Source organism: Aquarana catesbeiana, linkage group LG04, assembly GCF_042186555.1.
Source record: "Aquarana catesbeiana isolate 2022-GZ linkage group LG04, ASM4218655v1, whole genome shotgun sequence".
NCBI classification, from domain to species: domain Eukaryota; kingdom Metazoa; phylum Chordata; class Amphibia; order Anura; family Ranidae; genus Aquarana; species Aquarana catesbeiana.
The window spans coordinates 241,625,834-241,640,029 of NC_133327.1; the positions used below are offsets into that span (position 1 = coordinate 241,625,834).

Sequence of the window (14,196 nt, forward strand, 5' to 3'; positions counted from 1 at the left end):
GGCAAACTTTGGAATAATCAGCAAGGGCTTCCACACTTTACCAGGACATTTTGGAGTATTCGGAGGAGGCAGCACTGGAAAATCTAGAACCGTTTCATTAATGGTGGGTGGAGTCCCTTTGTAGTCTGGAATTGCTGGTGCCAATGTAAAAGATGACAGCTCAGGTTTGAGTGTTCCTTGGTTGTGTGGACCTGCAGCTGACTGTGAAGAGGATGGCAATTCAGGTATGAATGGAGTAGGCGGTTGCATTGCAGGCTGCTTGGTAATTTTCTCTGTAACTATTGGATGTTGGGTTACTTTTTCTCCCTCTGGTACTCTGGAAATTTCAAACCCTGGCCGACTTGGTGGTGCTTTAGGTTTCTTCCTATGGTCTTCTTCAGACTCTTCAGAAGAGCGATCTTTCTTCTTTTCATGCTCTTTTTTCTTTTCATGCTCTTTTTTTTCTTTCTTTTCATGTTTTTCTTCTTTATTATGATTTTGTCCGTGCCCTCTTCCTTTTGATTTCTCAGATGCTCGTCTGCCTCGTTGTGGTACTATCATGCGGAGAGGGGAAAACCCCTTTAATGTTATCCTACGAGTCTGCAATAAAAAAAACACTGCAGGCTTAAATGTAATACTGCAGGCGAGCAAATATAAAATAAAAAGCGTATTAAACTGAAAAATGGTTAGAATGTACAGTGGATATAAAAAGTCTACACACCCCTGTTAAAATGTCAGGGGTTTCTGTGGTGTAAAAAAATGAGATAAAGATAAATAATTTCAGAACTTTTTCCACCTTTAATGTGACCTATAAACTGTACAATTCAGTTGAACAACAAACTGAAATCTTTTAGGTGGGGGGGAAGTAAAAATAAAAACATTAAATAATATGGTTGCATAAGTGTGCACACCCTTAACTAATAGATAGTGAAAAAGCATGAAAATGGGAATTTGAAGGTGCAAATGATTGGAAACGATATCAAATATAGTATAAAAAAATTAATTTATTTTGATAAACAAAATAAGAATTTCATATATTTAAAAGAAAGAGAAAAAGGGAAATGAGATACAATACTGGCTAGTACAATAGTGTTTGTGCGACAGTAGAGCAATGATGGACTTCCCAACATGTTTGGCCAGTGGTGGAATTACCAGGGTCGCAACAGTCGCAACACTGTCGGGGGGGGGGGCAGCGGGGTTGCTCTTCACACATGGCTCTGAGCGGAGATCGTGTGTCATGGAACAATAGCACAGAGACACCGGCGGCATTAATGTTCTATTTGCCCATCTGTCCTCTCTGGCAGGGGATGAGAGCGGACACACAGCTGATCTCACGGCTCCCCCTTCTCCCCCCTACTCTCTCCTTTGTGCTCCGCGGGCAGTCAAGTTTGAAGCTAAGGAGCTCACATTTCCCACGGAGCACACAGGAGAGAGGAGGGGGGATAAGGGGGAGCAGTGAGATCAGCTGTGTGTCCTCTCTCATCCCCTGCCAGAGAGGATGGACGGGCAAATAGAACATTAATGCCGCCGGTGTCTCTGTGCTATTGTTCTATGACACAATCTCCGCTCAGAGCCGTGCTGTCCTGAGAAGGCAGATGGCACTGATGGAAATGAATAGCATTCACTGATGAGCACTGTTGGAAGGCACTGATGAGCACTAATAGAAGGCACTGATGGGCACTGATGAGCACTGATAGAAGGCACTGATGAGCACTAATAGAAGGCATTGATGGGCACTGATAGAAGGCACTGATGAGCACTGATAGAAGGCACTGATGAGCACTGATGAGCACTAATAGAAGGCACTGATGGGCACCGATGAGCACTGATAGAAGGCACTGATGGGCACTGATAGAAGGCACTGATGGGCACTGATAGAAGGCACTGAGGAGCACTGATAGAAGGCACTGATGGGCACAGATAGAAGGCACTGATGAGCACTGATAGAAGGCACTGATGAGCACTGATAGAAGGCACTGATAGAAGGCACTGATGAGTACTGATCGAAGGCACTGATGGGCACTGATAGAAGGCACTAATGGGCACTGATAGGAGGCATTGATAAAAGGCACTGATGGGCACTAATAGAAGGCACTGACGAGCACTGATAGAAGGCACTGATGGGCACTGATGAGCACTGATAGAAGGCACTGGTGGGCACTGATAGAAGGCACTGATGGGCACTGATGAGTACTGATCGAAGGCACTAATGGGCACTGATAGGAGGCACTGATAAAAGGCACTGATGGGCACTAATAGAAGGCACTGATGGGCACTGATGAGCACTGATAGATGGCACTGATGAGCACTGATAGAAGGCACTGATGGGCACTGATAGAAGGCACTGATGGGCACTGATAGAAGGCACTGATGGGCACTGATAGAAGGCACTAATGAGCACTGATAGAAGGCACTGATAGATGGCACTGATGAGTACTAATAGAAGGCACTGATGGGCACTGATAGAGGCACTGATAGGAGGCATTTATGGGCACTGATAGAGGGCACTGATAAAAGGCACTGATGGGCACAGATAGGAGGCACTGATAAAAGGCACTGATGGGCACTGATAGAAGACACTAATGGGCACTGATAGGAAGCACTAATGGTCACTGATAAAAGGCACTGATGAGCACTGATAGGTCACATTGATGATCACTGACAGGCAGCACTGATAGGAGGCACTAATGTGCACTGATAGGCTGCACTGATAGGTGGCATTGATGGGCACTGATAGGTGGTACTGATGGGCACTGAGGAACACTGATAGGCAGAACTCAGGCAGTATTGATGGGCTTTGATGGGCAGAATTGAAGAGTACTGATAGGTGGCACTGATGGACGCTGTTAGGCGGCATTAAGGAGCACTGATAGGCAGAATTGATGGGCACTAATAGGCGGCATTAATGAGCACTGATAGGTAACACTTGTAGGTGGAAGTGATGGGCACTGATAGGCGGCATTGATGAGCACTGATAGGCAACACTGATGAGCACTGATAAATGGCACTGATGATTGGGGCATTGATTATCAGTGTAAACAATTTACTGACATTCTTGACAGTTAACAGCAGTCCTTTCTTAACACAGACACAGCGTGTGAGGAAAGGGCTGTGGATAACCAGCAAGTCTGTTTACATGTGATCAGCTGATCACATGGTAAAGGGCCGCTGTGATTGCGCTGGATGCACATCCCAGGGGTCATGCGGGCGAAAACATGTTGGGAAGTCCATCATTGCTGTACTGTCGCACATACACTATTCTACTAGCCAGTATTGTATCTCCTTTCCCTTTTTCCCTTTCTTTTAAATATATGAAATTCTTATTTTGTTTATCAAAATAAAATAATTTTTGTTATACTATATTTGATATCGTTTCCAATCATTTGCACCTTCCCATTTTCATGCTTTTTCACTATCTAAATTCTGGGATGTGGTGCTATCAATTTAATGGGTGTGTTCGTGCTCAAAAAAATCTATACCCTTAACTAATACTTTGTTGAAGCACCTTTTGATTTTATTACAGCACTCAGTCTTTTTGGGTATGAGTCTATTGAGCATGGCACATTTTTACTTGGCAATATTTGCCCACTCTTCTTTGCAAAAACACAGCAGATTGTGAGGGCATCTCCTGTGCACAGCCCTCTTCAGATCACCATACAGATTTTCAATGGGATTCAGGTCTGGGCTCTGGCAGGGCCATTACAAAACTTTAATCTTCTTCTGGTGAAGCCATTCCTTTGTTGATTTGGATGTATGCTTTGGGTCATTGTCATGCTGAAAGATGAAGTTCCTCTTCATATTCAGCTTTCTAACAGAAGCCTGAAGGTTTTGTGCCAATATTGACTGGTACTTGGAACTGTTCACAAGTCCCTCTACCTTGACTAAGACCCCTGTTCCAGCTGAAGAAAAACAGCCCCACCACCATTCTTCATGGTGGGTATGGTGTTCTTTTGGTGATGTTCAGTGTTGTTTTTGCGACAAACATTTCTTTTGGAATTATGGCCAAAAAGTTCAACCTTGGTTTCATTAGACCAGACCGTAACACATTTTCTCACATGCTTTTGGGAAGCTTCAGATGTGTTTTTGCAAAATTTAGCTGAGCTTGGATGTTTTTCTTTGTAAGAAAAAGGCTTTCATCTTGCCACTCTACCCCACAGCCCAGACATATGAAGAATGCGGGGTATTGTTGTCACATGTACCACACAGCCAGTACTTGCCAGATATTCCTGCAGCTCCTTTAATGTTGCTGTAGGCCTCTTGGCAGCCTCCCTGATCAGTTTTCTTCTAGTCTTTTTATTAATTTTGGAGGGACGTCCAGTTCTTGATAATGTCACTGTTGTGTCATATTTTCTTCACTTGATGATGACTGTCTTCACTGTGTTCCATGGTATATCTAATGCCTTTGGAAATTCTATTGTACCCTTCTCCTGACTGATACCTTTTAACAAGGAGATCCCTCTGATGCTTTGGAAGCTCTCTGCGGACCTTGGCTTTTGCGGTAGGATGCGACTAAGAAAATGTCAGGTAAGACCTACTAGAACAGCTGAACTTTATTTGGGGTTAATCAGAGGCACTTTAAATGATGGCAGGTGTGTACTGACTCCTATTTAACATGAGTTTGAATGTAATTGCTTAATTCTGAACACAGCTACATCCCCAGAGATTGTGCATATTTATGCAACCACATTATTTTATTTTTTTATTTTTACCCCCCCCAAAAAAAAAAGATTTCAGGTTGTTTTTCAAGTGAGTTGTACAGTTTATAGGTCACATTAAAGGTGGGAAAAGTTCTGAAATAATTTATCTTTGTCTCATTTTTTTACATCACAGAAACCTGGCATTTTAACAGGTGTGTAGACTTTTTATATCCACTGTAAGCACCATTTGGTCTTAGCTGCCAACTCTATCCAACAATTTTAGGATAAACTATGAATACATATATACATTTATTACATTAAATCTGAACTCAAGGAAATTAGTCACTTTGTAAAATGTGCAGGCATACTATGAGTTAAGTCCACTTATTCACCTGATAATTTCATGGAGCTTCGGGAAGATAGCTTTCACTATATTTCCGGAACTCCTGCACTAGACCCACCGGTCTCACCAGCTGCAGCTACAGTCACATGCAGCTGCTGTGCCGCCCTTTTCCTCCCCCTGCCCGATCACAGACTGCTTTGTATTATTTGAACTTATTCACAAAATACAAAGGCTTCTGTGAATGGGCAGCAGAGCTGGTGTGTAAGGAGACAGCATCTCTCTTCTCAGAGCTCTGGAGTGTAGTGATAGCTATCCTTCTGGAGCTCAATAAAACTGTCAGATATAAATTAAAGAAATAAGTTCACAAGGTAGCATGCACCTCACTGGACTTAACTCATAATATGCCCATATATTTTAGAAAGCAGCTGAATTCTTGGAGTTCCACTTTAAATGTTAATTTGTCACATTTAAACATTGAAAAAAAGTTTACCTTATCAAAAATACATTGATAACCAGGCAGGATGTTAGCTGTTTCATTTACAACATCAATGCTGACATTACAATCATAAGGGATCTACAACAGAGAAGACAAAAATGTGTCAAACTTGATTATATTACCAGTTCATGTTTTTCATTTTCTTATTAGCTGTATTAAGCACATTGATTAGTTCAACTTTGCTAAAGGAGTAATAAATGGAGAAGAGCCAACATTCCAAACAAACACTGTAATGTACACAAATAAAGGTCAAAAAAGAGGCAACATGAGATTTCAGGGCAAAACAGCTCTAAAGGGATGACGCTAAGGGGAAAATAATACTGGGAGTATGCTATAGGCCCCTAACAATGGGGGATTTTAATTATCCAGACATAGACTGGGCAGAGGGAACCATGCATTCGTCTAAGGCTCGCCAGTTCCTAAATGTCGTGTAGGACAATTTCATGGTTCAGATGATAGACGCACCGACTAGAAATAAAGCGTTACTGGATCTACTAATTACCAACAATACAAACCTGATCACGGATGTGGAAATACGGGGAAATTTAGGAAACAGCGATCACAGGTCAATTGGCTTCAGTATAAATCACACAAATAGGAAACATAAGAGGAATGAATACAAAGACAATTTCAAAAATAGCCAAGTTCCCTAAACTATGAACCTTGCTAGAAGGCATAAATTGGGATAAAATCTTAGGAACAAAGAACATGGAGAAATATGCTTTAAGAGCATATTAAATAAGGGCATTAGCCAATGCATCCCATGGGGTAATAAATTTAAAAGAGCAAACAAAAGTCCTGGATGGCTTAACTCCAATGTAAAAATGCAGATAAAAGCAAAGGAGAAGGCCTTCAAAAAATACGAGGTTGAGGGATCATCATCAGCATTCAGACTTTATAAAGAATGCAACAAGAGATGCAAGGGTGCAGTTAGGTGTGGCTATGATAGAACTCGAAAGACACATAGCGGAGGAAAGCAAAAAAAAATCCCAAGAAATTCTTTAAGTATGTAAACAGTAAAAAGGGAGGACAGACCATTTTGGCCCCATAAAGAATGAGGAAAGACATCTGGTTACAAAGGATGGGGAGATGGCGAAGGTATTAAATTTATTCTTCTCCTCAGTCTTCACGAGGGAATTGGGGGGCTTCAGTAACCAAAACTGCAGTGTTTATCCTCATGACACATCTCAGGAAGCACCTCCATGGTTAACAGAGGACAGAATTAAATTTAGACTTGGGAAACTTAGCATTAATAAATCACCGGGACCAGATGGCTTGCACCCGAGGAAACTTAGGGAACTCAGTCAAGTAATTGCCAGACCATTATTCCTAATTTTTACTGACAGTCTACTGACTGGAATGGTACCAACTGATTGGAGAAAAGCCAATGCAGCACCGGTATTTAAAAAGGGCCCAAAATACATCCCAGGGAATTACAGACCAGTTAGCCTAACATCAATAGTATGCAAGCTATATACAAGATTTTAGTAATAGACTATATAGTATCATTAGCAGTAATCAGCAATCAGCATGGATTCATGAAGAATTGTTCTTGCCAAACCAATCTATTAACCTATGAGGAGGTGAGTTGCCATCTAGATAAAGGAAGGCCCGTAGATGTGGTGTATCTGGATTTTGCAAAAGCATTTGACACAGTTCCCCATAAACGTTTACTGTACAAAATAAGGTCCATTGGCATGGACCATAGGGTGAGTACATGGATTGAAAACTGGCTACAAGGACGAGTTCAGAGGGTGGTGATAAATGGGGAGTACTCAGAATGGTCAGGGGTGGGTAGTGGGGTTCCCCAGGGTTCTGTGCTGGGACCAATCCTATTTAATTTGTTCATAAACGACCTGGAGGATGGGGTAAACAGTTCAATCTCTGTATTTGCGGGCAATACTAATCTAAGCAGGGCAATAACTTCTCTGCAGGATGTGGAAACCTTGCAAAAAGATCTGAACAAATTAATGGAGTGGGCAACTACATGGCAAATGAGGTTTAATGTAGAAAAATGTAAAATAATGAATTTGGGTGGCAAACTTAAACAGACTTTGTTGTAAGTGGATGTAAATGGACATGCACCTGTCCTGCCCGCCCTCGGATGAATGATCATCCATTTTTTTTTTTGCATGCTAGTCTCCATATGGAAAATGAAGAGGTTACTAAAATTAAAAAAATTCTCATATGACAGAATAAAAATTCGGAAGTAATGTATTGAATTGTATTGAATTGTATTTTTTTGGTGGAAACTGTACTGACGAAAACTGATCTGGTATCGTACGAGAACATTTTTCGTGCTTGTCCCATTGGATAATTTCACATGAATTGCCGTGATCGGCTTTCGAAAGCTGTGTACTTACGATTAGATTATCGTACGATTGCTTCTAAAGTGGTATTTTTTTTTTATACGATTTTCTGATCGTGTGTACGGGCCAAAACAATTATGTGATAGGATGCTTATACATTGCTACAGGTGAGATTCATCTGAGTAATCCCCCACAATATACATACATGATCATAATATCAATTCTGTATTTACAGCCATTAAAATTGTATTTGTATAAAAGCAAGGCCAGGCTGACACAATTTAAAATGTACATGTTACACTTACGCTATCTTGTTCAATGGCACATTCATCGCCCAGAATAGCATGATCAGACTTTGAACAGTTGGTGTCTTTTATTATGAATTTTAAATTATATTGTTTCTTCTGTCCATCCTGGAGATTCAAAATCAGAACAGTTATACTAACAGTTATAGTAGCAGTTATGCATACCACAGATAGAACAACAGAATAAAACTGTTTTACAAAACCTGAGAAACATCTTCAGATATCTTCATTTTTTGAGTCCATCCCCAGTTAGATTTTACCAAGGTCCTAACAAGTCTACAAACTATAGGCCTGATTCCAGCTGTTTTTTTAGAGAATATTTGAAAATGAAAGAAAGAATTTGCTTGGTTTTGTAGGCAGCACCTCCATGCTTCATCTCCTATTTTTTGCTAAACACAGAAAATGATGTGGAACACCAAGCTCAATGCCAAATGAATGCTGCAATATCTTCACACAAGTTTTCAGTCTGAAAACTTCCATACTATAGATCATTCAAAACATTTCCATATCCATGAACTGTTAAAAATCTGAATTTTTGAGGATGGGGGTGGAGTAATGGGTGGGGATAAAAACAACAAATAGTGGATATGGCAAAATTGTACTAACATTGGGAGGGGCCTTAAAACATGAGCCTACATACAAGGTGCAGGAGTCAGAAGTATGTCATGTAAATAGTCCTGGGGTACAAGTTGGTTAACGTACATAGTGCTGTGATCTGGTGTGTTATGTACAGGGTGTGGGGGTCAATAATAGATCATGCACAGAGTACAGGGTTCAGGTGTATATACCATATATAGTTTTGGAGCCAGAAGTATATACAGCCCAGCCCATAGCACCCCTTTTGATTCTTTTCACTGAATACTCAACATGTATGGGGAAAGGGGGGGGGATAAGGAACTCCAGTATATGTCGAATGTAAGGCAACGGCTTTTGATTAACAGCAGGAACCTAGCACTGGAACAATGACCAGGGCCTGATTTATAAGGGGGCTAAAGGGGCAATTGCAAGGGCCCCCCTCTATACAAAAATGATATAAATTAATATAAAAAATTATATACAAAATAATAATAAAAAAAATAATAAAAAAATAAGATAAAATGTATAATAAAAAAAGTACTTTCTTTTATTAAATGTATCTTGGGTTGTAATATTTTGCTGGCCATCATCTGTAAAACCGATGATTGGTATATTGTATCGTTTTTCAAAAATGAATTCTGGCTGCTTAAGCAAACCACACAAGGTCTAAATCTGTCTCTGACAATGACAGTTAGTTATATAAAGTTAAGCTTTAGGTAAAACTATAGATACAGGGAAACAACTACATATACTGTATGATGTGATTTGTTAATGATCTTAAGTGTCTAATTGCATTTGTACATTGCACTTAATGCATTCTAAGTTATGTTAGGGCAACCCATTTAATGAGCTGTGCAATGCACCAAAATTCACACAAAAAGTGCATGCACCAATTTTAGTACGTAAGAAGTGCCTGGGGGAGATACTGTATGTTGGGGGGCCACTGCGGGTAACTGGCTAACACAGTGTTTTTTTGCTTTTCTAATTCCCTTTTGTATATGCAGGCCATTGATCACAAGTAAATGATATGCAAATGCTGTTTAACCGCTTCAGACCCTGAAGATTTTACCCCCTTCCTGACCAGAGCACTTTTTGCGATTCAGCACTGCATCACTTTAACTGACAATTGCGCGGTCGTGCGACGTTGCACCCAAACAAAATTGATGACCTTTTTTCCCTCAAATAGAGCTTTCTTTTGGGGGTATTTGATCACCTCCGCGGTTTTTATTTTTTGCGCTATAAACAAAAAAAGAGCGTCAATTTTGAATAAAACGCATTATTTTTTACATTTTGCTTTAATAAATATCCCCCAAGAATATATAAAAAAACTATTTTTTTCCTCAGTTTAGGCCGATATATATTCTTCTACTTCTTTTTGGTAAAAAAAAAAAAAAAATCACAATAAGCATATATTGATTGGTTTCGCAAAAGTTCTAGCGTCTACAAAATAGGGGATAGATTTATAGCATTTTTCTTATTATCATTTTTTAAATAGTAATGGCGGCGATCTGTGATTTTTATCGTGACTGCGACATTATGGAGGACACATTGGACAATTTTGACACATTTTTGGGACCATTGGCATTAATACAGCGATCAGTGCTAAAAAAATGCATTGATTACTGTAAAAATGTCACTGGCAGTGAAGGGGTTAACACTAGGGGGCGCTCAAGGGGTCAATTGTGTTCCCTAGTGTGCGTTGTAACTGAAGGGAGGGGGGGACTGACTGACATACTTTGTATGAACAGACAATCTGTCACTTATCCTCTCAGAAAACCGGGATCTCTGTGTTTACACACAGAGATCCCGGTTCTCGCCCTGTTATAAGCGATCGCAGGAGCCGGTGGTCATCGAGACCGCTGGGCACTCGCATCGGCTCCGGGGATGCCCCTAGTGGCCACCAGAGGGAGCGACGTAACATGACGGTGATTCGTGCAGCCGAGCCATGTTGCCGCAGTATAACTGCGGCAGCTGGTCGGCAAGCAGTTAAAGTGCCCCTGTCACAGGGAAAAAAACAAAACCACCTTGTAAAAGAAGAATTTTAATAACTATCTCTCTAGCAAGTGGTGTTTTACCTTTCATTATTTCTCCAGCTGTTATCTTCTCTCCAGGCATTGCTGCAGTCCAAAACATTTGGATGTGTCGTATTGTGTGTCCACCACTACGCACTGTGGGGGTTATTTACGAACGGCAAATCCACTTTGCACTGCAAGTGCACTTGAAAGTGCACTAAAAGTGCACTTGTAAGTGCACTCGCTCTAAATCTAAGAGGTAGATCTGAAATGAGTGGAAGCTCTGCTGATTTTATGATCCAATCATGTGCAAGCTAAAATGCTGTTTTTTATTTTCCTTGCATGTCCCCCTCGGATCTACAGAGACTTTACTTCCAAGTGCACTTTCAAGTACACTTGCAGTGCAAAGTGGATTTTCCTTTAGTAAATAACCCCCTGTGTTTTCTCCCACCAACCACGACATCAAAACCGTGTTTTGTAGTAACAGCAGTCTGCAGAAGGAATCATAGCACCTAGCGGAGATCACATTTGGAGGTGTTCGATAGTAGGTGCAGCAGCACCCAGCACTCTTGAGGACAGTAAAGATTTAACACACTTCATGCTGAAAAGATTATTTTAAACCTTTATCTTTTACAGGGTGGTGTTTTATATTTTCATGCACAACAGGTACACTTTTATCCTGCCCACCCTCTCTGTCTAGTTTCAGTTGGCTTTAAGCCCAATTCCATAAATATGGGGGTTATTTACAAAAGGAAAATCCACTTTGCACTACAAGTGCAAACTACAAGTGCAAAGTGCACAGAAAGTGCACTTGGAAGTGCAGTCGCTGTAAATCTGAGGGGTAGATCTGAAATGAGGGGAAGCTCTGCTGATTTTATCATCCAATCATGTGCAAGCTAAAATGCTGTTTTTTATTTTGCTTGCATGTCCCCCTCGGATCTACAGTGACTGCACTTCCAAGTGCACTTTCAATGCAATTTCAAGTACACTTTGCACTTGTAGTTTGCACTTGTAGTGCAAAGTGGATTTGCCTTTCGTAAATAACCCCCTATGTCTTCAGTTTGTAAATGAACATAGAAGTTCTCTGTATTGAGCACTTCTGTGTTCGGTGTTATTGAGTGCAGGGCTGTAGAAGAGAAGGGAATCGAGGACTCTGGGTCTGTTCAGATCCCTTATATTTCTCAAAAGCAGAAAGAAAGCCTCTATCCACACGCACACACTTTACATACACATAACATGCACATGTGCACTACTACACACATTGGGGGTTATTTACGAAAAGGCAAATCCACTTTGCACTACAAGTGCAAACTACAAGTGCAAAGTGCACTTGAAATTGTACTGAAAGTGCACTTGGAAGTGCAGTTGCTGTAAATCTAAGGGGTAGATCTGAAATGAGGGGAAGCTCTGCTGATTTTATCATCCAATCATGTGCAAGCTAAAATGCTGTTTTTTATTTTCCTTGCATGTCCCCCTCGGATGTACAGTGACTGCACTTCCAAGTGCACTTTCAGTGCATTTTCAAGTGCACTTTGCACTTGTAGTTTGCACTTGTAGTGCAAAGTGGATTTGCCTTTCGTAAATAACCCCCATTGTGTTGGTATACTGTTTATCAAATATTTTTCTTGTTCAGTTTTTTTTTATTAGTTTCAGAACCATGACAAATAATACAGAGTGTAGCATTAGGTAAACAATAATAGAAAGCTAAAGGCGGAGAACTCAACCTCAAAAAGCCATCTAGCAAAACAATACAATTAGCTAGGTCAAGTGTTAGATGAGAGTAATCTAAAATTTCTGATCTGTCCGTACTACCCCTCGGTAGGACCTTTGGTTCATAGATGTATAGTCTATGGGTCAACTATGGGTAGACAGATACAAGAGAGTAAAAGTGATGCCGCGTACACACGAGCGAAATTTCCGACAGAAAGAGTCCGATGGGAGCTTTTCATCGTATATTCCGACCGTGTGTATGCCCCATCTGACTTTTTCTGTCAAAAATTCAGACGGACTTAGATAGAGAAACATGTTCTATATTTTTCCGACGGAACAAATTACTATCAGAAAAATCGCTCATCTGCATGCTGTTCCGATGCACCAAAAACAACGCATGCTCTGAAGCAAGTATGAGACGGAAGCTATTGGCTACTGGCTATTGAACTTCTGTTTTCTAGTCCTGTCGTGTTGTACGTCACCGCGTTCTGGACGGTCGGAATTTGGTATGACCGTGTGTATGCAAGACAGTTTGAGCGGAATTCCATCTGAACTCTGTCGTAAAAACCTTCAGAGTTTATTCCAACGGCAAAACCGGTCGTGTAAAGGGCATAAGAGTAGGGAGAAGAGAGGTAAGAGGGATTCCCAGGGGCCTCTACAAGCAGAGAAAAGAATAAACTGCAGCTCATTTGGGTCTAACTAACCTCCAATAAAGGTTCAAGCAAGGATGCATCAAAGGTAGAAGGGAGAAAATGGGAAACCCAAGGTTGCCATATTTTAACCACTTCCAAAACGGGCCTATTCTGGCACTCCTCTCCTACATATAAAAATCATCATTTTTTTGCTGTATTTTTTTTTTTGCTGTATTTCAAGACTCTGCTCTGCAGAGTGGCCTCTATTTTGATGTGTATCATAGCTTGTGTATTGCAGTTTTTGTTTCAGATGTATTTCAGGATACAAGCAAGTGGCCACTGCCCCCACCTATAACTAGCCTTTGCAGCAAGGAGCACTGGAAGGGCAACGTATGTCAAATAAAACCAAAGAAATTCCCAAGCTCAACTTACAAACCAGCTTGTGACTAACTGAATTGACCTGTCTAACAAGATGCCTTAAAAACAGCGGTTTACTCTGCACAATATTTACAAATACATGCGTAAGCTACAGGCTGTCAAGGCACCCTATTTTCTGTAGTCCCTAACTCTAACTTCTAATGCCCTGTACACACGGTCGGACATTGATTGGACATTCCGACAACAAAATCCATGGATTTTTTCCCACGGATGTTGGCTCAAACTTGTCTTGCATATACACGGTCACACAAAGTTGTTGGAAAATCCGATCGTTCTGAACGTGGTGACGTAAAACACGTACGTCGGGATTATAAACGGGGCAGTAGCCAATAGCTTTCGTCTCTTAATTTATTCTGAGCATGCGTGGCACTTTGTGCATCGGATTTGTATACACACGATCGGAATTTCCGACAACGGATTTTGTTGTCGGAAAATTTTATAGCAAGCTCTCAAACTGTGTGTCGGAAATTCCGATGGAAAATGTGTGATGGAGCCTACACACAGTCGGAATTTCCGACAACAAGGTCCTATCGCACATTTTCCTTCGGAAAATCCGACTAGTTGTACAGGGCATAAGAGTCTTCACAGTGGAAGCACATGCATTTTAATGGATAGGCAGACGGCAGGTAAGCCAGGAGGAAGCCCACCCCTCCTTAAAGGTAATGGGGCACACTGAACACCCAGCACATAACACTATGGCAGCAAAGGTGTCAGTGCATTGCCTGAACAATATATTCAAAATACAAACAAGTGGCCACT

The 14,196-nt window shown here is 41.0% G+C and overlaps 1 protein-coding gene across 1 annotated transcript in view; it reads right to left on the minus strand.

The window, feature by feature from the left end:
* LOC141139809 (T-kininogen 2-like) overlaps positions 1 to 14,196 on the minus strand; it is a 69,289-nt gene that overhangs the window by 295 nt on the left and 54,798 nt on the right. Inside the window, exons 8-10 of the mRNA XM_073626312.1 lie at positions 8,070 to 8,177; positions 5,450 to 5,533; positions 1 to 579 (exon numbers count right to left, since the gene is read on the minus strand). The exon at positions 1 to 579 is cut by the window's left edge and continues 295 nt beyond it. Coding sequence (XP_073482413.1) covers positions 1 to 579; positions 5,450 to 5,533; positions 8,070 to 8,177 — 771 coding nt within the window. The remainder of the gene's footprint in view (positions 580 to 5,449; positions 5,534 to 8,069; positions 8,178 to 14,196) is intronic.